Below are 25,036 nucleotides of genomic sequence, written 5' to 3' on the forward strand. Positions count from 1 at the left end.
ACGAATTTAAGAACCAATAGAGTACAAATTCTCATACAATCGCGCAGATCATAAAAGATTTTCAATAGAATAAATTTGTATGTGCGACTTTGTATCCGAATTGGAATTCTAATGCTTCAACAAATGTTCCCTGTGCGAAAATCTGTCGTAAAAAAGGTTTAGAAGACAGCAGATAAGTATGTAGGTGAGTTACATAGGCTGAGTAATAAATATGATAGTCTAAAGTCTTGCAACGTACCGGAGTAAAGGGGATCTAAAGGATTATCTGGCTCTCTTTTTTTATAATCACCAGAATAATAAAATAACCTACATGGTTACTGGATATAGGGCTTACATATTTTTTTTAGATTTTGGTAAAAAAAGGTTTTTTTATGTCTTAAGAGAACCTTATAAGGAATTTGGAAATAACCTAGATAAAAGTTGACCTACATGATTGTATTATAACCGTAGCAATAGACGGATGTCGTTTTACTCGTAGCTACGAAATCAATCTTATCGTAGACGTCATGTTTCTACTTTATTTTAGGGTTTCATTATAGTGATAAAATGTTTCTATTATTTTTAAGTTCAACGCAATAAGCTTGATAAATATTTAGGTTTTAAATTACAAGTAGGTACTTACTCGTAAGTGGCATTATAAACTTACCCTAAATATTGTTTAACACGATTGTAAATAATTTTTTTAAATTTATTTTCACCAACTTAAACTATCTTTACAGGTCAATAACCTAATGCGATAGCATAAATTGCGTCTTGATTGACCTAAAATCACTTGAGTTTTCAACTTTAAGTAATAAACACCCTTTTTTATTGCATTTTAATCTATATTTTAATTTTAAAATTTAAAGAACCGAAGTTTTATCTGTGAACATCGTTATATCTGTGGGTACGGTACTTTATAAGAAACCAAAAAGATTTCGTTAACTTAGGCTTGATTCAGCTCGCGTGTCCCGCGCGGGCAAACTGTCGTGAATTTTTCGCACGCATAGTAAGTTGGCGTTTAACCCCCAAGGATTAAACTTCGTTTGCGAATACCTATCTTTCATTGAAATAATCCTGGGAAGTGGGAACGGATTGTGCGATTACCTTCCACCCTACCCCATTTTTATTGGAAGGTATGTGGGTTTTCTAATTTACACCATAAGTAAGTATCTAAATCAGAGTTCATCCACTTGTATTTGTACTGAGACCTCTTCCAATATTAATATTATATGATTTTACAATATGGTGCACGTAGCAACTTAACGTTAATAAAATTAAAAGCGCTAAGTAGGTAAGAAACATTAGGTACGAAGCTATATTTAGTCATAGAAGGCGATTTTGATACGAGATTTTCTTTTAGGTAGCTGCGTGTAAACACAGATGGTATGGAAAATTTCATACCAAGAATAGGAAGCATCAAAAGAAAATAGAAAGTACCTACCTAGTGAATACCAACATAATAATATGTAGATAACAAAGAGGAAATATGATGTGATACAGAATGCAGCATGATTTACTCTTTGAAAGAAAGAAGGCGAAAGTTAAGAAAGATACAAAGACTTGAAAAGTTCGCGTAACAGATCATATACCTACCTCTTACCTACTTCAAAAATATAAATGATCGATCTAGGTACATGTCAGTAGAACTGGAAACAAAAGTTACTCAGGTACTCGTAGTAAGTTCTGGTAGAACTGTAGCAAAGCTAAGTTTTTGATATTTTTACCCTGTACTGTACTTGACTTATTTTAGTGGAAAGATTCGAGAAATATCATTAGGTTACCCTTGCCATTTGGATAGGACCGAAAACTGTAAGACCGTGAAATAAATGTCGTTTTTACACGTTTGCGTTTTCAATAAATGAGACGACCGAGGCCCAAAGAAATTCGATTTGGCCTCTTGATAAACGTGACAGGTATGTAAAATTGAATGTGGAGCGTGTCGAGACGCGGAATCTTAACTAAATCTTCGTTGGTACACAATCTAATTATTTAAGGCACTATTATTATTTCACTTTGAGATTTTATTAAATAAACTGTTGGCTTCTTTCTACTAGAATTGCCTACTACGTCCTCATCATCGTCATTTCCATGATCATTTTAATAATCGTTTCCCAACTACCTCGTAGGGGATCGTACCTTTACCCTTCAATATTAATTAATAGATTGTAGTTACAATACAAATAAGACATAACTAAGTGTAGACACTACGATATACAAGTTTCTAAAGAACAAGACAAGGAAGACTCTTAACAGCCCATAAATATTTAAGTATCTAGTTATTGTATTTGCTTCTTCGTGAATTGAATATTTTACTCGTACATATATTGATCTAACTGAGGCATAATAGTAACAGTAGGTGAATGAGCGCCTGAGGGATCCCAGAGCCAGCCTCGGTGGTAATTCGCTTCTTTGCAGAGCACCTTCCTTGGGGGGCGATAAAAGAAAACAATTGAAACAATTTCCCTCACAAAAAGCTTTTTCATTCCAGAAGGCGTAAGATATGAAACATGCCCTCACAATTCATATTCGTACTCACACTTACATAAGATATAATGTAACGAAAATTGAGGATTGTGTTCATCATGAAAATCTGCTTTTTAATGAATGTGAAAAATGACAAAAATAGTTCTGTTTAAGTTAGGACATACAGATTTTGGCCGACCATTGTGACCATGTATTTTTCAACTCCAAATCCCAAAACAATAAATTGTGCCAAATACCTACTATTTGGCCGCTTTATTAAACGGTCGTGTTTATGTTTTTTTATCCACATCACTAGAAGCGCTGATATTGTTCCGTATTAATGATACATCATGGCAGCAATTATTCTATTTTCAAAAGAAAATGTATAGGAAATAAAAATGTCGTTTCAATGCTTAACTACTTAAAAGTCACTGGAAAAACGAGCGCAACGTTTATTAGCAATAGAGAGAGTTCGAAACGTTTTTCACAGGTAGAAGAGGTTTATGCAGACAGTTCAAACTGCAAGCCAGCTACTAGGATTTACAAAAGCAATATGTTAAACGTATTTACATAGTTATATTAAGTTGCTTTTTCCTTTATATTTTTACTTTAAACTCCATTTTACGTTATAATAGAATTTATGGAATGTGAATAAGTACCGACGACAGTGGCACATGAAGTCTTATTAGGTACTTATGTATAAGCTGTGTACATTAGTTATACCTAAATGCAATTAACTGTTTCATTAAATGAATGGTCGGACACTCAAATCACACCAAATGATGAGTGCATTTGGCTACAATAGATCTGCGGGTAAGTTGTGGTAATTTTTTTTTTTTTAGATTTTGAATGTTAAGTAACTTGTTGTCTTTAAAATAATTAAAATTTGTATTTTACAGTAGAGATCATAGAATTAAAGAGATAATGATTCCTACATTAGTATTCTTAATATTTACATGGAATTATTATTTAGAAAGATAATTTACTTTAGAAGCAGGGCTCTGTGACTGTTGTTAAGCATAGCCGAAGACTAGAGACTTTTTGTCGGTCGATAGTTGGGTCGGGATGGACATGTATGAAAGGGCACACATAGGTATCTGTCGATTCTTCAACAAATTAGAATAGGGCCCAACAAAGTCTGTAGGTAGTCGGCGGGGAGTCCAAGCCAATTTATGACACAATTTCAAGATTATAAGCTGTTAAAATATAGCTTAGCGACTCTACTTCAAAAAAGTCAAACACTAAAATAATTTTACGTAAGACGTTTATTTTGTACAAAATGATTGCTACGAGGATTGCGAAACGTGACGCTCGGGATTTGGCGATTTTCAAGGAAAGTGAAGTGGTAATCTGTCAAAATTTGCTTTTAAAATTATTTGACAAGGCAGAGGCAATTGTTTTATTTAATAGCTGTACCTAGGTATTAACGTTGTTTTATTAAAATCGTCCGGTAGTTTTAGTGTCATCCATCAACCTCAACAGCCTCACAAACTTTCAAGTTTAATTCTAGATAGATACCTACTCTCTTACTAGATTTTTAAACTCAATAACTTCAAACTCCATGTTTCCATTTTACACACCTTTGATCTCTACTATTGTGAAAATCAGCGGTGGTTAGAAGTAGGTACGTATTAAGGATTTAGATAGGTACTTACTCGAGTAACTGTCGTTTACAGCTATACTCTAGCTGATAAGAGCAACCGGGGATTCGCTAATGTACATAGGTATCGATTCCCAAATATTGTTGTTTGACTCTGTCAATAAATAACCGCAAAAGGTATTTTGCGGTTATAAAGAATACAAATAAATATTCAAGCCATGAAACGTTCTGATTCGTTTATTTGATTTTGTTCCTCATATTTTCCGGGAAAAACCAGACAATGGCCAAACTACGCCCGAATGCTACAAGCTATTAATTAGGCAGTTTCCGATTGAATCGCTGTAATATGTTAGGTGTTCTGTTTGTGTACGATATCAATGCGTAGAGCTATGGACTATAGGCAGATTCATAATGTTATTTAACGTTAAATTCTTTACAACATAACAAAGTACCATTAGAAAAAAAATGTTTCAATAAATATTTTTAAAATTCATAGCCGAAATCTAATTAAAATACTTTATACCTACCTATATCTACCTTTACATAGGTATTCAAAGAAAATAATGGACTTGAAAGACTATCATCAGTTTAATTGGACCGATAAAATGTAACCCTCGTTTTTATTTTCAAAAGTTAACAATACATAACGAGATATTTTTAAAACAACAATAAATCCTGCCCTTTGTATTTAAAATTTAACCACAAATAACGAGTTATCAATTTAATTTCGTTTCTGACCCTGATGGTGTCATATTTCGTTATTCATTATCTGAAAACGAAATGGGTTTCACTTGAAATATCTAAATATTTATTGAAGATGCTCTGAGAGAACAATAATAATAGAAAATATCCCCTTTTAATATGCCTGCACACAATAAATAAGATAACTTTAGCCTGAGTGTGAGGCAATAAAAGGCATGTCTATTTCCGGTTGGGACCCTGCACAAAACTTTCCTGTTATTATAGAACGTATTTTATATTAAGTGCCATTTTAGCGTTTGTGATGTTAATTAACTTCGGATTAACTATCTTATGTTTTCAGCTGCTTTACTTCCTTTAAATGAGCAACTCCGTAAGAAACCGCTGAATTTACATCCGTAATGTACAGCAAACATTTAGATCTTGAAAAATGATGACCTAGTTTTACCAAATATCTTCAAGAAAGTTAAATAAGTAATTAAGGGTTTCAAAAAGATTAATTGGTATACTTATACCGGTAATTATACCTAGGTTGGTAGAGTTCCGTAAACATCGACAACTATTAGCGACATCTGCCGTTACCTGAAAAAAAATATATCAAACTGTTCCCACGTAAGAGGTAAGAGCTTTTAGCGGCACCTGTCGACATAACCTGCAAATAAATTTCAGGCTGAGGTTCTCCACTAACTTCTATTCATCCATCCCAGTGGCATCAGCTAATAATGCATAAACAAAACCGTTTAAATTGTATTAACACTTTNAATTAAAATCACAATTTCCGACGTTATTGGAAGGGGGCAATCCTCTTAAGTTTTAACTTTAATAGGTACTATGTTGGTACTCATCTAAAGATATTGATTAGATGATACTACTGCGCATGCTTGGTCACAGCTAAAGCCGCTCCTGTCTGCCGACTTCTTCAATGGGCTGTGAGTTTGCAAATACTACTAGTCCTGTAGTTTCAGTCTAAATTCAGTTTTATAACGCTACGGGATACGAAGATGTCTTCCAAAAGTCAGTTCTAAGATAATTGATTAAGCCCCATAGTTCATAAAAATGGGTAACATTCAAGGTAATGAGAAACAACCTAAAACTGGAAAATCACCTGCAAAAAGTAAACATTTCATAAGGAACCTAAACAGAAAATCACCAGGCAGAGACAGTAAAAAACATGGGAAGAAAAAGGGTGATGCAAAACGCGAGACGATCGATAGGGAGTTTGATAAAACGCCAGATTCCGATAACAATGAAGCGATCGAAACATCCGATAACGATACGGTCGAGTGCGTGTTGTCAACATCGCGGCGGGATGCGGAGGGCGAGTCGGCGAGCGTGCACTCCGAGGTAACGGTGACCAGGTGCGAGTCGCGCGCGGGGCCGCGGTCACCGACCCGCGACCACTCCGCCCCGGCTGCCTCGGAGAACGACTCCCCGTCCGAGTCAGTGTTCACGGACCCGCTCACGCCGCTCGCCGTCGAGCTCAACCAGTGCTACTACTCCGCGGAGAGCGACAGCGCGCTCGACGAGCCTCCGCGCACCCTCACGCCCTCGCTGTCGGCGGCCGCCGCGCGCTCCGGCTCGCAGCTCGACATGCCGCACGACGACGCCGCCTCCTCGCTGTCAACGGATGACATGGAAAAAGAAGAAAAAAGCGACGTATTTGATGACACTAGTGACAGGGGCGATGAAAAGGTTATGGGCGCTATAATTTCGGGGTTTCGCGGCGACCACATAGACCGCAGTGCGCACGAGTGCAGCCATGACTTCCGCGACAACCGGCTGAAGGCTTGTCCAGGGCAAACGTCGTTTACCCTCTCCAAGCACCGCAAGGTGGAGCTGACTCCCGTCGCCTGTGAATCTTCGCTCAGTATGCTTGATAACGGTTCGTATTATGAATTATTTTCCATTTCCAACATAATCTTACCAAGTATTCCAAATTTAGCTACTGGTTTACCTACATATCACTTATACTGATACGACTACGAATTTAATTTCATACCTATCTGAAATATTGGACTATAGTTACAGGAACTGTTTCAATACTTATTGGAAACTGTACGATAAGTACTTGTTGCTGTTTCTTGTTTGCGTTCGTGGAGTACTCTTCACAATGTTTGAAACCAGTTTGTTGATACTGGCTCTACGGTTCAGCACACTTTGATTAAGGAGTACTCGATTATGAATCTTTGTACACCGCAATAAGAACTGCTATAAAGTTCATCACAAACACAATCACCATAACAGTTGCTCTTTTTTGTAACAATTAAGGTCGAAAGAAACTATTTTTATTCACAACAAAAGGTTTCTGGCATACATAAATATCGCCTTTACCATGGAAGGCTGGAAGGCATTACTTAAACGTTATTTTAATGTACACTTTACACTTAGTAATAACGTTCTTTCTTTCTGTCTAGATTAAATGGTATCCTAGGCTAGCCTTACGACTCTAATATAGGTAAAATAAACATCAATATTTACCGCTACGTTATCTAAATACGGACAACATTTCTCTACACAAGATACCTACCTACCTATTTAACATCACCTTTAACCAAATTACTGTAGAATGACGCATGTAGCAAAAACTAACACCAAAGACCTTACTTATGTTTTTTTTGTAAACATTGTAGGTAAACATTATTTCCTAGAAAACTTTTACAAACTGTTATGTGGAAATTCTTCAATGATCTTAAATAAAATTAAGACACAAATGTAATGAACTTAATGAATATTCATGAATAAAATTAGTAAAAGTTTTCATTTACGTTACAATTCCACATACAGAGTAAAATTAGAATAGATTAGAGAAAGTTTTGTAATTCTCGTAACGTTTCTTAAAACTCAACACCAAATAATTCCATACCGTTTTTTAGGATACTTGAGGCATTACTTATCTTACTAATTTACACAAACACAAATCAGATTTTTATCAAGCTCATTTAGCAAAAGGTCGTGGGGTCAATTTCCATCTGAGGTTATCGATTGTTTCAGATTTATTGCTGTTTTTATTACAAGCAGTATCTACGATTGGTTTTGCAATTTCATAGGACAACAAATCCACGGTAGTGCTCTACTATTTACGCACCTGACATTTAAACTTTGTTACAATTACAGAAAAAGACCGAAGGCACTCGAGTGTCAGCGACATGCCCATGGGAGAGTCGAACGTGCTGCGCAAGGTGGCGTCGCTGACGCTGGATAAGCACGCCGAGAACAGGGTGCTGCGCCCCCGGTTCGTGCCGGAGAAGCTCGACTTCCAACTGTACGAGAAGTTTGAAGGTAAACGATACTGGCTTCTTAGGCTTTCTACTAAGAGTGTGTTATGTGTTATGAAACTATGAAATTAACACACTCAAATCCCCTATTTCTGTACGTGGAAAATCTTTTACAAACCATAGGGACCTAGGACTAGGATCTTGAATTTACGCGTGTAAGTGACAAGTTTAGTCTACACACATCACAAATACTTCTTAAGAATTAAAATAAATCAAACCCAGAACCTTTTGTGCTTAGGAAATGCTGTAACATGCGATACCTACCGGATTATCAATTCACGACTTTTGGATTAGTTCGTTAGGATAAACCTTAAGATGTTTTTCATGTCATACCTATCCAGCTTATTGTGACTTATGGCTTGCACAACAAATACATCCATCAGACATCTTTAACTGGTTAGAGTTTACCTATATTGCTTCAAGGCACTTGCGATAAGATAAGGACGAACACAGTCATGCAGAGTTATCTCGAGCAAAGTGCAGATTTTATTTCGTCACACTCGTGCACAATATTGTCCGCCACCGCCGAGCCAAGTGATATTATTTACCAATTTCATTAAGCTGATTCAAAGAAAACCTGCATGATTAAATTTAGAATTCGTAAAATCCCCGATTGTGAGCCGAGGGACTACAACACCACTCCTTAAGCATAAAAAGCATTAGGTCAATTAGAATCGTTCAAATAAAGTTTTTCAATTAATAAACACGCTTGCTATTTGCAAAAAATAGCAACTGATCGTACCTACCTGAAAAGTAAAAATGATAAACAACGCACGCTATAAATACATGAATGAACAGCTTGATAAGAAAATGATAAGAATAATTGAATTATCTATTATCAGCAAAGACTGCCCCCTAATTCTTATCTGCATTATTACGAGCCATTAGCGACCTGTATACGTGACTTACTGGTTAGTTTAGTCTATTAATAAAGTGGTGAAGATGCAAATCTCAACCAACCGCGTTAATTTCACCAATTCGTCGGTGGCACACTTCAACTATGTCAAGTTTCTTGGCCAGCATCGCATTGCGGATAAAGGAGTTCAAGATATCGTGACTATACTGGGTCTACATACAGATGAAATTACTATAAACACCGGTTTGGTATCCGCAGCGAGACGGTTTCGTTCCGCTTCAAGGCGAGCGAAAAAATGCGCCTGGGTATTAGTGCCATTGAAGAAACTAAGTTATAGAATTGAAAGAACAACACAGTGGTGTAAAACAGTGATATTAGTTATGAACAGTGAACGTCAAAGGATCAAAGTTGAAAGTGATTTGGCAATAGGCGTTTTAACAATGGAATACGAAGTCACATCTTCATACGTCATCAGTATACGAAATAGTATGTTGCAAAAAGTGATGTCTTACCGAAGTAAGTTTTTTGTCTATTTTTCGCGATAGCTCAAATCTTATCAAATCAGCAGGTACCTAACCTAATCCTAATCATAGTACCTACCTACATAGTGTGTGGCTCTTTTTTTATGTTGCGAAATGCTTTGGTATGGACGTTCACTGGCCGATGGGGACGAACAGTGGGCTATGTGCGATTCTCTCCGCTAGAAGGGCGGGGCCTACTCACTAAAACCCAACCATGTCCTCCGGAGCCCAATGAAATGTAGCTGCGAGTTACTGTCCAAGCTAGGACATTCATCCGGTCGCAACTCCATCTCAGTCCTCAGGCTATGGCTTGTTCTCGATCGAGTCTCTCCAGCTTCAAGGGTCCTAAACACACACTATTCCTCTGGTTGTTTTTTGTAAGGGGATTTTCTCCTTGCGGCTCTGGTGAAACATGTTAACAGGACTGGCCCGCCATAGCGGGTTACAGTCTGATCTATGCCGCTGCTTTTTTTTCGTCAGGAAAATACATGAGTTTTATGTGGGGTTCTCCCTGGTAGGCAGAGCCTACCCACTAAGTAAAAACGACGTTGCCCTCGGTAAGCCACATGAGTAGGGAACGCGGGACATCGCTATCGGCGTTTTGCCTCAAGTATTCATCCGCGTTCCCTACTCAGTATTCGGCTCGCTTAATGCGCAGCCCCAAACCAAGGTAGGCGTCTTTACGCCTTCTCAGCCTCCAGCGCCACCAGACACCCCCGTATCTGATGGCCGTGGTCTATTATGAAGGGGCTCTATGCCTATGCCCCTGCTGAGTTAAGTCAGCTAATTAGAGAAATACCAAAAAATGGGCCGGGCAGATGTTCAGACGGCCACGGACCTCCTCTATTGAGGAAGAGCTCAAACCAACCTTTGTTAGATTGAGATGCTCCGTTTTGATCAAAGAACTCATAAATGCATGTGCTAAAATGTATGGTTTCCATAAAGAACGTAACCTAATAATCATTATTAAATTCTCATAAATACAGGGTGTTAGGTAAATGGGTATATAAGCCGACACTAGCCCATATTGACATACGCATATAAATAGTATGGTGAAGTCAGAATTTTGATATCATCATTTTATTTTGTAATTTTCATAAAAAATGAAAATACCTAGCTAGGTACTTACAGATTATTTTCTATTCGTTTTACGTAGATACCATAATTATTTTTTTTTTAATATTCTAATAATCTACTACTTAATCTACTTAATATTATAAATGCGAAAGTTTGGATGTCTGGATGTGTGGATGTTTGTTACTCTTTCACGCAAAAACTACTGAACGGATTTTGATGAAACTTTGCAGTATTATTGTTTATAACCCAGAATAACATATAGGCTATAATTTATGACGATCTGTGACAAACGAAATTTCACGCGGGTGAAGCCGCGGGCAAAAGCTAGTTTTAAATAAATCATCATTCAGAGTGAGACAGACACTGAATCAAAAAAAAACCTAACTTCCCGCCAAACAGTGAGTGATGACAGATATCAGATACATCCCAAAGTTTAATAACCGTTCAGTAGGTAATCAACGTATAAATAAATTTAAGAGCCTATAGTATAATTTACTTAAAGACAAAAAATTAAAGCACCAATAACGCAAACAATTAAATAATCAAATCAATCAAGCTTACAATGGGTAGGTATGTTTTTCGTTTGAGCGAAAAAAACATCTCTCACATGAACTTACATCTCAGTCCTGTCCTGTCACTGTCACTGTGACAGATAAATAATAAACTTTGACATTTTCTTACAGTGTGTGTAAAAGTTTGTATGGTTTGTATTTAACTTTGTAGAAAACAATATTTATTAAACTAATAATCCATTTTGCCAGCGACAAATCATTAAAGTAAAATATATCTTTCCTTACCTTTCAGGTCAGATGCTTTTAAATTGGTTTCTATCATCGATTTCTGAGAATAATCACTTGAAAAACTTGTTGAACCCACAAGATCTGAAAAACCTTGGAATTCAATATTGTACTCACCTATTAGCAGCTGGAGTTCTGAGGCAGATTTCAGACAAAGATGCACCTACCGAAAACATATTCAAGGTAATATTATTTACTTACTTGCCTTCTGCACAATAACTACACAACTGCATAACATAGTAATAATATTCCATAAAGTGATATAATTTAATCGTCAAAAATAATGAAAAGACCTTAAAAAAATAGTAATTCACCAGTAAAAATTCACCCTAACCAACTTTCTGGTTACTAATGTTAGTGACATTTTGAAGTAATCTGTTTCAACTTAAAATGTAACTTAGGTTTTAACCTTGGATTGCTTAACTTACAGTAAATAAGAAATGGTCTGTGAATTATTTATCTTGATGACTATCAATGTTTACTTTTAGCCGAATCTGATGTACTACTGGGCACACATGGAGACACCAGCATCCCAGCCCGTGACCCCGGGCCGCCTACACATGGCCGCTTGGCCTCCTGACAAAGAGTTACTACCGCAAATAACTCAAGATCAACTTATCGTAACTAATCGTTGCAATGTAGACAATAAATTCTTTAATCAAAATAATAATGAAGAAATAAGTGACATCAATGAAGCAAAAGTAACCATTTCACAGCTAAAACGAAAACTTCAAGAACTGGAATTCCAATTAGAAAAATATAAGATTAATGCTCAAATAGATGCTCTAAATAAAAATTTAGGAAAGAGTTTTGACTCACCTTCTCAAGTGGTAGCTAAGACTAAAGTAGAACTAATGAATAAAGAAGTACAGACATCTTATGAAATTAATAAACTCTCCTACAGGCCTGTGATAATACCTGACCCACATTCAAAGTCAAATGTAAATATTGATAATGCAGTAGTAGTAAGTAGTTGCCTAAAAGATATAGAATTGAAAACTGAAAATAGATCTGATAAAATTGAAAACTATTGTAAGTTAAATAAAAGTAGAGATTATAATGAAGCTATTAGAAAACTGGATGTTCCTAAAAGTTCAGAAGATAATGCAAACAGCTCAAGAGATGTACAGGATGATAATACAATAGCTGTAAATAGGAATATCAACAAATGTGCACATCATCCTAATAATAGTGCGACATGCATAATTTCTTGCTGTTGCTGTTCTTCTGATGCATCATTTCTTAGTGCATTAACTTCAAGTGAGTCAATGAGCAACCAAACGGAATGTGCTTTGGAATCAGATGAACTGGCATTGAAAAATAACACTGATTTGAAAAACACCCCTATCACTGAAATGTTATTTACAAGTATTAAGAAGAATGTTACTTTGGAAACTAGTCAATATTCAGCAATTAATACGTCCAGTGCACCATCATCAGAAATAAAAGATGGAAATTCTTATTCTAAATTGGAACAGAACATTCCAGAAGAAGACAGTAGTATTCATCTAGCTAGTCTATCCCCACCAACATCTAGTATTTCTACAAGTGAGACGCCGTCAGTATTAATTTGCCCAAAGCCACCGTCTTCCACTAGTCAACCCTCGACGCAGCCGCCTCCGCCGCTGCCGGGCGCGGCGCCGTCCCCGCCGCCCACGCCAGGGACGAAGGAAGCCACAGCGGCTACTTCAGCGCCGTCATTGTCTGAATTAGTTTTGTCTGAACATGAACAACCACATACACCTGATGTACCAACTGGCACATCAGCGCCAGAAATGTCTACTGCCCCACCGCCAATTCCTCCACCACCATCAGCTGAATTATTAATACCTTCATCTCCAGTGGCTGGACTAGGTCCACCCCCACCTCCAATGCCAGATTTGGGACCCCCACCCCCAATGCCAGATATGGGGCCACCTCCACCCCCTATGCCTGATATGGGACCTCCTCCTCCGCCAATGCCTGAAATGGGGTTACATCCTCCCCCAATGCCAGGAATGGGACCTCCCCCTCCCCCTATGCCTGGAATGGGTCCTCCCCCTCCCCCTATGCCTGGAATGGGACCACCTCCTCCTCCAATGCCTGGTATGGGTCCTCCACCTCCTCCAATGCCTGGAATGGGGCCTCCCCCACCGCCAATGCCTGGAATGGGGCCTCCCCCACCGCCAATGCCTGGAATGGGGCCTCCCCCACCGCCAATGCCTGGAATGCCGGGAGCAAGCCCCCTGCCGCCGCCTATGCCAGGGATGGGCCCCCCACCACCGCCGCCGATATCAGGCCCGCCGCCGCCGCCGGGTCAAATGCCGTACTCAGGACCAGTGCCGTTCCCCGCCCCGCCTGTTGGTGGTTGGAGCATGCAACGATCGAGTAAGTTATGATCAACGATCAGTGATTCACTCATGAAGGGTGAATCGTGATATATTTTTATTTTTTTATTTTATTTGTTTAACAATGTTTCAACAGCATTAAATTGTTCATAAATGTGCAGGAAGATACAACTTGAACATAAGCCAATTAAAGAAACACATTCTATTACTAAAACATTTTTAAATAAGTTAACGTGACATAACGTAACATATTTATTGATAAATATCAATTCCCTGGAAGAGTCTGTCGCCCTTTCAAGATCATCTGGTAAAGTTAGTTGGCTTTTAAAATATTTTTCTATGTTTCATTTTAGCTCTAAGAAAAACACCTGTGAAACCTGCTGCGCCTATGAAGCCGTTATATTGGACACGAATTCTAGCAAATCAAGTAGCGCCTCCTTGCCAGGGCGAATCAGATTCTGTACTTTTAAAACCTCTGTGGCTTGAAATCGAAGAAACGAACTTGGACAACATCGAAGAGTTTACAGATCTGTTTTCGCGGCAAGTTGTAAAAGCACCGGTTAAGAAGAAAGTTGAAGTTAAAACTAAGATTCAACCAGTGAAGATATTAGATAGTAAAAGGTCCCAAAACGTTGGTATTCTTGCTCAAAGCTTGCACGTCGAGTTTTCGGAAATAGAAAATGCTATTTATAATTTTGATACGTCTGTCGTAAGTTTAGAAGCTCTACAGCAAATATATGAGTTGGTATGTAAAAAATATTGTTTATTTTCTCCCCTTTGTGTATGCTTAAAATTATTGTACTTGTGTTCAAACATGTCTGTCTTTTATAGCGTGCTACCGACGAGGAATTGGCTATGATAAAAGAACACTTGAAGAGCAAATCCGATGTACCACTAGATAGACCAGAGGCGTTCTTACACGACTTATCTGGGATCCCCAATTTTGCGGAGAGGATATCATGCTTCATGTTCCAAGCCGATTTCGAGGATGCTGCCAGCACAACAATGCACAAGTTAGACAATTTGAAACACACGTGTGAGGTAAGTTATGTTTCATTTGTCTGCAATTTTCAGCTATTTTCTTGCGCATGAGTGAAAGGCAGTCATTAGTTTTGTATTAGATCGTTATTTCTTACGTTTCGCGTTACTCGTCATTAATTAAGCTCATTTATTTACTTGATTTTTAGTAACATTAATAGATATTTTCCTAATCATATTTTTTATTTCAGTTTCTAATGACCAGTGAATCTCTAAAGAAATTATTTGCTATTATATTAACACTCGGTAATTATATGAATGGTGGAAATGGGCAAAGAGGACAAGCTGATGGCTTTGGGTTGGAGATTCTTTCAAAACTGAAAGATGTAAAGGTAACAACACTATTTTTTTTTCTTTATTTGACGATTCCCAAGCAGCGATACTTTCCAATTTGAATAATTTAAATATATTGCAGACACAACGATGTAGACTCGTATTAATCTCCTAATGTTAAACCATGTTAAAATGTATGAACTGTATTATGTGACTTTGTTGGTGTACCTAATAAATAAATAAATGTTTCATCTCGTCTCGCCCCCAGTCGAAGCAGTCGAACGTGACTCTGCTGCACTTCATCGTGCGCACTTATATGCGCGCGTGCGGCGGCGCGCTGGCGGCCGCGTGCGCGCTGCCCGTGCCCGAGCCCGGCGACGTGGCGCGCGCCGCCGCGCTCGACTTCCAGGACGTCGCCGCCGGCCTGGCCGCGCTCACGCACAACTTGGAAGGTGAGCGGTGACGCGACAAGCGACATGCGGCCTTGTGTGTATGACGCTACAGCACTTCATCGTGCGCGCTGCCCGTGCCCGAGCCCGGCGCGACGTGGCTTCCAGGACGTCGCCGCCGGCCTGGCCTACTAATAAGACTACTTACTTACTCATGATGTATCCCCAAATATGAGACAAATCCAATGAGTTAAAATGGCCATAATTAAAACTATGCTAAACCGTTTTAATCATAAATAATGAAACATTTTTTCAATTTTTGTTTCAGCTTGCAAGGAAAAAACCAAGAAAATCCTTGACTCAGGTGCGCATTTAGAGGAGTCTCCTTCGGGCGAAGGACCAAAGAGGCTCGAAGTGTTCAGAGAAAAAATGTCTACTTTCTTAAATGCAGCCGAAGAAAAACTTAAGACTGAATACGAAAACTTAGAAGATTGTCGTAGTAAATTTATAGCAACGATAAAATTTTACCAGTACACCCCAAAATGTGGCAAAGTTGAAGACTGTGAGCCTAAGGAATTCTTCAGTCTGTGGACATCATTTTGCAGTGACTTCAAAGATATTTATAAAAAGGAAGAACAGATTGCTATAAAAGAAAAGTAAGTAATAACAGTTAAATTATAGAACTTATTTACAATTTATAATGCTCAACATTTTCATCATTTTTTACTACTGGCGACGATCGTCAATATTTTCCACTTGGTTGTCTTGATAACTAGTGGCTTGTTGCAGGTTAAAAGAAGCCAAAAAAATGCAAGAGGAACGAAAATCATTAACCCAGCCGAAAAAAGAAGGAGGCCTAAAAGCACGACTGCAGAAGTTATCAAGTACCAGAAAATAATTATATTCTCTGCCATTGCTTAAGCACAAACAATTCAAACATTTGCCATTTAATTTAAATATTTTTATAATATTTATCGGTAATTATAAGTTATGTTTATTCTCTAGACTGCAATCTAAGATTAAGCGTTACAATTGCCACCACTTTTAATATTGGTACATTGATAGTTTACAAAATACATCTAAACAAAATTGGCACCTGTTTCAAACAGAACCCAACTGAGCTTAAAATTAGATTGAAGTCTAGAGATGATGTGCAGTACATTAATATTAATTAATTTAACTTATAAAGTGCATTTCAGTGATCAACGAAAATTAAATACATTCCATTTAAAAATACTGTATTGTGGTTTATGCATCTTTTGTGAATTAATGTCGATTTCAGTTACAAGAATGCTTTGTTTTTTTAAACTTGCATAATGTTAAAAGAATGTTTAACAAAGCCAATAAATAGGCATATAATTAAACTTGAACTATTTCGCTTTTCTCATATAATCTGGTTAATAAAATCAATTTTGATATACCCAATTGAACAAATTATGTTATTGTTAGAGTTCAATTTCATTAAGTTGAAAGTATTAACCGAAAAGAATATGTAACAACAAACCTGTTTTTTGTGTATTCAACATTATTTAACCCAATTGAGATTTATTATAAAAACCATAATGCTTAAATTACAATGTATAATGAGCAACACTTTTCTAGAATGTTATACAATTTTTGGAGAAAAAAATAATATTATAAAAGTTAATGGTGCATGCAGCTTAATGCACACTCGGCCGATAGCAATGTACCATTTACGTCGTTTTTAAAATAAAAAACAATTTCTGCAATCATTAATTTTATGTATTAAAATTAATTATCTTAAATCATTAGTAAATTACATTTTCCCTGCTCAATCAACTTATGCGTTATTTCAATTACACATTGTATAAAATATATTTTATCTTCATAATGAAACTAAGATTATGCAAATTACTACTGTAGGTAAAGCTAGAACATTGAAGTATATCAATATGAATATGTGTGCAGTTCACATTCAGCTGATGTTTAATATTTGAGTACATATTAACTAATATTCTCAGCTGAACATTTAACAATAATTGGCTTTAACTTCAACAGTTTTTATGGCCAAAGCTAATTTTAAAAATTATCACCTATAACTAAGACCTAAACACGCTTGTTTATTATCTTTTATTTAGGGCATATAAAAACAAAAATATTATGAATAATTTATTGTACCTGATCTATCTATGTATAAAATCAACATATGATTTTAGGATATCTTTATCTACACAAATGGTGCTGTACTGTAACATTTATATTGTAAATAACTATGAAATATACTACTGTAATTGTAAATTTTAATTTCATTTATAATCTAAACATTTCTCTTTCCATAGTTTTTGGAATTTTCTTTCAATTTTTCTATTTTTGCTAAGTGATTCTTTTAAATTCAATAAACTGGTTCTTAAAGATTGCCATTGCATAAAACTAAGATGTTTTGTTAATGCCAAGTCACCATCTTCATTCCTGTACTTTTCCTCTGTATTAATAAATTTATCCAGGGATTGATTGCTTGTGACATTGTCTGCACTATGTTTTGATTCCTTTTCATTCATTTTATCTGTTGGCTTATTGACGAAGAATGATTTAAAATATTCTCTTGATATTTTTTCTCCTTGATTAGACTCCTTTTCATTAATTTGCATAGTTTGCTTACTGATCAATGACTTGAAATGCTCTCTGGATATGATTTCACCTTGATCCACTTCTTTTTTTATCATATCAGTTGTAGTTACACTATTTTCTTTTGGAGATATAAAATTAGATACAACTGACTTTTTTGCATTTTCTTGTACGCTTTCCACATCATTTATATCATTAACATATTCTAAAATAGTGTCAATAGTTGAGTCATCTTCAGACAAATTCATATTGACTATGCCTTTTTTGTGTGTCCATTCAAACCTGCCACAGTCATCCAAGTTTTTTAAATCAATCCATTTTCTCAAGTCCAATGGAAGTGCGTAATTTGGTGGTAAAAACTGGACACCTTTGAATATCAACTTACTCAGATATGGATATAGTCCTGAGTACCAGGTGCAGCTGTGTTGCAACAAAACTGAACTAATGGACCAAATCCGACTTAATAGAGCATAGGGCATCAGGGACATCCAGTGACTTTCACCCCTTTTCACTCTGTCCAAATAAAAAACAGATGATTGTTTTGAACACAAACATATTCTCTTCATTACTTTAGCAAAAGAAATGATCCGAACCAAAACATATTCCAACATTTGTCTTGTGGGCAAATATTTATTTTGATTATCAACAGGTATGACTGCTGCAAAACTTTCAACATCTTTCCATAAATTTACGCCTAAATATATACGTAGGGCTGTATTTAATTTTTTTAAATGCCTATATCCAATATCATTCCGAAACTTTTTATCAAATTTATAGACAAACCTTGAAAGCAAAGCGCTTTCTTGGTGTAAGGGAGACTGATTGGCTAAAACCTTATTGATATTATTACACAAATGTAAAATATCTCGCGCATCTGCAACAAAAAGTAACACTAACAAAAAAATGTATAACCTACTATGATCCTACTATTATTCTAAATGCATTAAGGATAAATCTTATTTTATCTAACACGAGACTACTTACTGATTTGAACATCAACTTTAAATGTATTGATAGGTGGAGGCAAAATACTTGGATCATTCCAGGGTTCTGAAAAATTCATTTTTACCTACTTTACAACTGAAAATAATTTGATTTTTACAGTTCCGCAACATGAACATAACCTCTACAAACGTCAGTGAAGAAATAAACAAACAAAAACGTCATAATTGACGTGAGTGACATTATTGACACCCGACTGAAAAACAAACCACCAAAGATAATAATGGAATGAGTACATAGGAAAAAAAACATTAATAGAAAACACTAAAAAAGTGGATAACTTATAGTTAGGATGTTTTCATAGCCTCTGATAATGTTGTTTTACGTGGTTTTACCGTTACGGTTTTAGAACCGTAAGCCATAATATGGTTATAGTTCCAAAATACTGGACTGAGCCCCGATTACGGTAACTTTTAACGTCTAAGACAATCCAGACGCGTTTCTGATTCTGCGATACGATTGGTCAAAACAGCTGACGTACGCTGTTGAACGACCAATCGTATCGCAGAATCGAGAAGCGTGTCTGGATTGTTGACGTTAAAAATTACCGTAATCGGGGCTCTGTCCTGTCGATGACATTGACAGTGGGGCGCCACCGTCTATACCGGATCGCTGGTGGGTAAATCCGCGAAACAGTAAAAAACTTATGTTCCGATAGATAAAAAAAAAACTGTTGTAGTTCTGGTAAATTAAACTTCTGAATAACGATTCATACAAGTTTCCACATAAGGCGCCATGATCCATATTGATTAAATACTTCAAGTTATTTCGATAATCAAGAAAACACGCACTAAACGTCATTACCATCACAGTAAAAGTACTGACCTTTGCCGTTGTCTTTTAATTTTTTTTACTTTACCTATACACAGACCAGATTTTGATTATAAATTTAAAATGTACATATTTACCGTGACAAAATAACAAAATTATATTGAAATCGTATTAGCCAATAAAATGGAATCATGAATTGAAATATTGTCACGAGAAATCGTCATAGCCATCGCGGCAGCATCAAAGGTTCTGTAATGCGGCTGCGACGCGACTTATCCCCGCTTGTGTCCGCGCGTCCCACTCTTCAATTCGTTGCTCGTAACAGAACAGAATGCACGTAAAATTTACGCAGCTCCGAGACTTTTTAAACTCCGAAAACGAGAGACACTCGCAGTTTGTCATCGGCTCGCGTCATTCCCATTTTGTGCGATTTAGTAAGTTTAATATATCGATATTTTTCTAATAATTAGCACTTTGTAGCATGTGATTACAATAAAAAAATGGCGATATTGAGGTGTCCCAATAGTGGTGACAATTATTTTTATATAATTTTAAAATCGTTTTCGTCATTACCATTAACATCATTACCATATCATTTAGGCTTATGGTGATGACACTTTGTATATGGTAATGATGACTATGAATGGTTTCCCAAAAGAACAATGTAACAAAACGTCCCCAGAACTGTAGCACTTTAATACCTACCTTAAAATACTATAATTTTATTATATGACAGCTCAAGTGTGACATGCGTGTCTCAGAAAAAAGTTATATCTAAAATAAAAATCCATAAGCAACCCTGAAAAAATACATACAAAATCACTTTTGACCAACTTCAATGGGTATCACCGTGATACCATCACGACTACTATCACGACAGCTTAACCCCGGGACAATTTGACTCCTGTGACAACTCGACCCCTGCGACAACTCAAACCCTGCGACAACTTGATTTTTTTCAACACTCAACACTTTTGACTTACTTCAAATGGTTTCACGACTGCTGGACAGTGGCGGCGTAGCATGGGTTGGCACCCGGGGCATAGCACAGCACAGCACCCCCCGTCATAAGTCCTTAATGTAAGTAAGTTGGGTATACATATAGCGGGGAGGTAAGACACCCCAAAATGGTCCTCCCTTACGCCGCTGGTTATTTGATCTTTAAAACGCAACTCTAACTTATACGGTTTTAATAATCCACCGTGTGTTACGTGTCACCAGCTTACACATACGTATCGGTTCGTAGTTCGAAAACGGTTCGAAATAAAGCTTTGAAAGAATTGAAGTCGGGTTTTTTTATTCGACTTTAATTTATGAGATATAAAACATTGATGTAGCTTAAATATTTACGAAGATACAGATGTGTAAGCTGGAGACACGGTACTCCAGCTCGCACATAGTTTTTTGATCGTGGTTTTAACAGTATTTGAGCTAAAGTCTTGAAAAGTGGAAAGCCTACTATTTGGATTCGACTGTAATTTTTGAGGTATAATACATTATCGTAGCATAAATATTTACGAAGATACAGATGTGTCAGCTGGAGACACGTGTCCTCAGCTTACACATAGAAAACAACTCATAGTTATGAAGTTCTAATGGCTCTAATTGAATGACTGAGAGGTTTGATGACTCTAATTAGGCTTTTATTGATGGTATACTTGGAATTGCTCTAGGGCCAATGAGGAAGTTGGAGACATTCTCTTGCGCCCCCCTGTCATTGAGTTTGGTGGGACAGTTCAGCGTGGGTCATCTATAGCACTAATGTCATAAAAAAAAATTACATGCGCTAGCAATATAGGTTAAGTTTGGTATCAAAGTAATATTGGACTAATGGTTGTTTTTGTTTGTTCTGCAGCAAAAATGTTTGATCATGTTTCATTGAAATAAATATTGTAAACAAATTTACTGTTAAAGTTACTGCAGTAAAGTTGACTAACAAGAGTTTATTTACGAATTAGTGTGTAAACCAGTATTTTCTTGTACAAATGGTCTATTGATTGAATGATCTTTAATTATTGAAATAAGTTGATTGAATATTATTTGCTACGATGTCTTTGCAGTTTTGCGTATCCTCTGATAGTTTTAAGACCAGTATCTCAAATGGGTTGAGTTGTTTTCAACAAGTAAGTGAGTTTTAATCTACCCAAGGTAAATTGTATAGAGCCTATAAAATATTATTAACTCAATTGCAATTTTGCAGCGAGAGGAGTTTGTAGATATGACTTTAGCAGCAGATGGGCATTTTGTTAAAGTTCATCAAGTTGTTGTTTCCCTTGCCAGCCCATATTTAAAAGAACTCATCCTATCAGCGCCATGCCCTCATCCAGTCGTGTTTTTAAATGTAAGTTTTAAATAATAAGATACTGACCTGACTGGCATTACTGATTTAATTATGGCGGTATTAACAAATATGCTTTTTTTTTCAGAAAATTTCATATCCAATATTATGTTATATTCTGGAGTTCATATATTCAGGGGAAGTTATGGTACATAAAGAAAGTCTACCCGAGCTCATAGAAGCTGGCAAAGAATTGCACATTATAGGCCTTCAAGATATGGTAAATAATCAAATGTCTAGTAATATAACAACAATAAAAGCAACCTAGGTATAGAAGATGAAGTTTATAAATACTCTCACTATTATTAACTATATAACAACATTACAATTTTAGGAGATATTACAAGATAAATTGGAAACCAATATGGAACAGAACAATGCATCAACATTAGTGGAGAAACTTCAGCAATTCAAATCACAGACTGGACATAAAAGTAACATAAGTATTACAAGTGATAGCATTTCAAAGTATGTATTTTCTCATTTATTATTAAAATGTTACTATTAAAAATGAAACTTTGAATGATAATGGTTTATTTTACACTTACTCACTTATAAATTAATGCAGTTAATTATAATAAAACATTTTTGCATTCATTTTAGCACCAATGAAGTACGTAAGTATGAAAAAATATGTGATCCTTTTGAGGAAGTTGAAAATGACCATCTAAGTGAAGAAAATAACACAAAATATAAACAAACCTCATCAAATCAGGATACTGTCAGCTTAACTCTCGGACCGTCACACAACAACAGTGCAGCTACAAGTAGTACGTTAAAATAAAATATCTATGTTAAAATTAATTCATAAACTGTATAAAGCACAAGCTACAGTAGAATCTCGATTATCCGTACTTCCATTATCCGGACATCCAATTATCCGGACTCATTCTTCAGGGCTCTAATTACTGATTTAGGTCCTGGACCCATCAATATGGCACGACGTAGTCTGTGATACGGCTCGACGCCGCCACCGAAACACGGTTCAGACGTCGTCTTGGTTCATAGTTAAAAGAAATGCATTCACCCAATGGTCTAATGATGTATTTAAGACCATTTCTACAGTAAAAAGTTGATTATTGTTTGATTTTACTTTGAAATCGATTATCCGGATTTTTGATTGTCCGGAATACCCTGGGTTTTAATTGATCCGGATAATCGGGATTCTACTGTATAAAACCATTACATTGCACATTATTGCCAAAAACATTTTAAAAAAATTGGATTATAGATAAATTCAAACAGTACTGAAAAACTTTTTTAGTGTTGTTTTTTACTTACAGATTTTGATTGTAAAACTGTGCAATACACATTATCGAATCAAGGTTCCCTGCAGCTGATCTTAAATAGATTCATATATTATTTGCGGTATTGCCGTAAAAAATCGGATCGACCCATGCGTACATGGAGATGTGTTGACTACATGAGGAACAAGTGCCCGGCTTTGGTTACAACTAGAGATGACATTGTAGTCCAAAGGTATAAAATATGTAACTACATATTTCTAATTCTGTCATGCTGAAGCAGTATTTAAATGGCACAAATAATTGAAAACTACTGGCATACTTATTGCATAACTGAGTTGGTTGGTGTTTCAACAAATCCCGCGTGTTTTAACGCAAGTAGACTCACTATGCCGAAAATTGACCGAGACGAAGCGCGAGCAAGCACGCACAGCGAAAATAACTAAAGTGCATTTTTACACTATAATAATGAACAATATTAATTTCAGGGTCTCAGCTCACAAACATGGGTTCCACGATAAGCAGATAATGAAGAAAGTTAAGTTAGGCACCATATTTACGGCCATTAGAGATGCTGAAAAAAAAGGGTTGGAGCAGAAAAATAAAACTGATGATCACTGATAAGATAACCCAAAACAATGATTTTTAGAATTTTTATTTGTTTGTCTTAGAAACGCCGAAAAATAAATCATAACATAAATTTGGATTGTTTTAATCTTCGATGCACTTTTCATACATTTGTAATTTTGCCTACATAATGAACGAATCAAATCATTATTCTGATATGAGCAAATCAATCCAATAAAAATCGACCAAATCAATCTAACACTATAACCCCCATTATTAACTTTCTAGTTGGGTTTTCATAAGGCTAACAGATGAGATTGGTAGAAAATACCTCCCGGCATTAAGATCACCAACGTTGTAAATTCTAAACAATTCATTATGTAGCACTATGGAGCGAAATTGAGATTTATGGACATAGCGATTTTTTTCACAATTTCTATTTGAAAAAAATACCTATCGATAGGTTACGTTATTCTGATGAATAAATGCTTCACAAGTTTTTCTCTAAAACCAACAGTTTGACTGGAAAAAAATATTTTCCATTTTCGTTGTATGGAATGAAACATAAAGTGGTCGATTTCGACTAAGCCTTGACAGATCTTGCTTTGAAACTACTTAAGCCTTGTTCTATGGCTTGTTGACTAAACAAGTTAGATCAGTGATCGCGGAAGACAGAGTGCACTGTACAACGTCGAAAATACAAATCAAGAAGTTAGGTCAGTGATCGCAGTATTCACTATTATTACTACTATGTATACGACGCCCGAGATTTTGTCGTTTAGAAATATCTTCAAAACTAGGTACCTGACTTAGCTTTATGAAAAAAAACGTATTGGCAAAACTACGCATTTTTACATTTATTAAAAATAAAAAGCTTGAGTAAAATAGTCTTTATTTTATGAAAGTAGGTCATTTACTTACTAGGATATTTAAACGTATGGAATTAAGTATGAATTACTAGTAGTATACTATTTAACATAATGGAATAACGATCATTACTTTCATAAACATTAGGCACAACAAAAATATTATTTGCAAATTAATAATGTAGAATTGTAGAATAACGTCTACCGCTACATAATTATTTTAATCCACAGTCAGACTAGCTATAAATTTAACAAAATATCAGTTTTATCGGAATTAATTAATTTTTGAATCGAGCCACACGATATCATTCGATGACTATGCGAATGCAGTACGATGATACGATTACTTTTACGTTGCGGCAATC

At 36.1% G+C, this 25,036-nt stretch overlaps 3 protein-coding genes across 8 annotated transcripts; 2 read left to right on the forward strand and 1 right to left on the reverse strand.

Moving 5' to 3' along the window:
* The first annotated feature begins 5,785 nt into the window (after window positions 1-5,785).
* On the forward strand, window positions 5,786-17,480 carry capu (formin protein cappuccino). 3 transcript variants are annotated; one of them, XR_003656814.1, is made up of 11 exons: window positions 5,801-6,626; window positions 7,859-8,023; window positions 11,278-11,453; window positions 11,759-13,637; window positions 13,951-14,342; window positions 14,429-14,638; window positions 14,827-14,967; window positions 15,177-15,360; window positions 15,626-15,953; window positions 16,087-16,855; window positions 16,908-17,480. XR_003656814.1 is itself a non-coding variant. In XM_028319770.1 (10 exons), exons 1-10 carry the CDS (start codon window positions 5,801-5,803, stop codon window positions 16,193-16,195), a joined length of 4,410 nt encoding a protein of 1,469 aa, XP_028175571.1. In that variant the 5' UTR covers window positions 5,786-5,800; the 3' UTR covers window positions 16,196-17,201. The 3 variants fall into 3 exon arrangements, 2 of the variants coding, with proteins under 2 accessions (XP_028175571.1, XP_028175572.1); XM_028319770.1 differs by having other exon boundaries at window positions 5,786-6,626; window positions 16,087-17,201; XM_028319771.1 differs by lacking the exons at window positions 5,801-6,626; window positions 7,859-8,023 and adding an exon at window positions 8,920-9,391 and having other exon boundaries at window positions 16,087-17,201.
* On the reverse strand, window positions 17,403-19,174 carry LOC114363896 (uncharacterized). Its single transcript, XM_028319772.1, has 2 exons — window positions 18,868-19,174; window positions 17,403-18,757 (listed from the first exon to the last, which is right to left on the reverse strand). Exons 1-2 carry the CDS (start codon window positions 18,944-18,946, stop codon window positions 17,565-17,567), a joined length of 1,272 nt encoding a protein of 423 aa, XP_028175573.1. The 5' UTR covers window positions 18,947-19,174; the 3' UTR covers window positions 17,403-17,564.
* Window positions 19,175-19,234: 60 nt separating this feature from the next.
* On the forward strand, window positions 19,235-23,868 carry LOC114363897 (protein abrupt-like). Of its 4 annotated transcripts, none has more exons than XM_028319774.1 (8): window positions 19,235-19,253; window positions 21,717-21,779; window positions 21,857-21,997; window positions 22,083-22,214; window positions 22,329-22,462; window positions 22,598-22,764; window positions 23,278-23,473; window positions 23,727-23,868. In XM_028319774.1, exons 1-8 carry the CDS (start codon window positions 19,251-19,253, stop codon window positions 23,857-23,859), a joined length of 969 nt encoding a protein of 322 aa, XP_028175575.1. In that variant the 5' UTR covers window positions 19,235-19,250; the 3' UTR covers window positions 23,860-23,868. The 4 variants fall into 4 exon arrangements, with proteins under 4 accessions (XP_028175575.1, XP_028175577.1, XP_028175574.1 ...); XM_028319776.1 differs by lacking the exon at window positions 19,235-19,253 and adding an exon at window positions 21,446-21,464; XM_028319775.1 differs by lacking the exon at window positions 19,235-19,253 and adding an exon at window positions 21,469-21,613.
* Window positions 23,869-25,036: the final 1,168 nt, after the last annotated feature.

Source organism: Ostrinia furnacalis, unplaced genomic scaffold (assembly GCF_004193835.3).
Source record: "Ostrinia furnacalis isolate ACB-3 unplaced genomic scaffold, ASM419383v2 OfSCF7332, whole genome shotgun sequence".
Taxonomy (NCBI): Eukaryota; Metazoa; Arthropoda; class Insecta; order Lepidoptera; family Crambidae; genus Ostrinia; species Ostrinia furnacalis.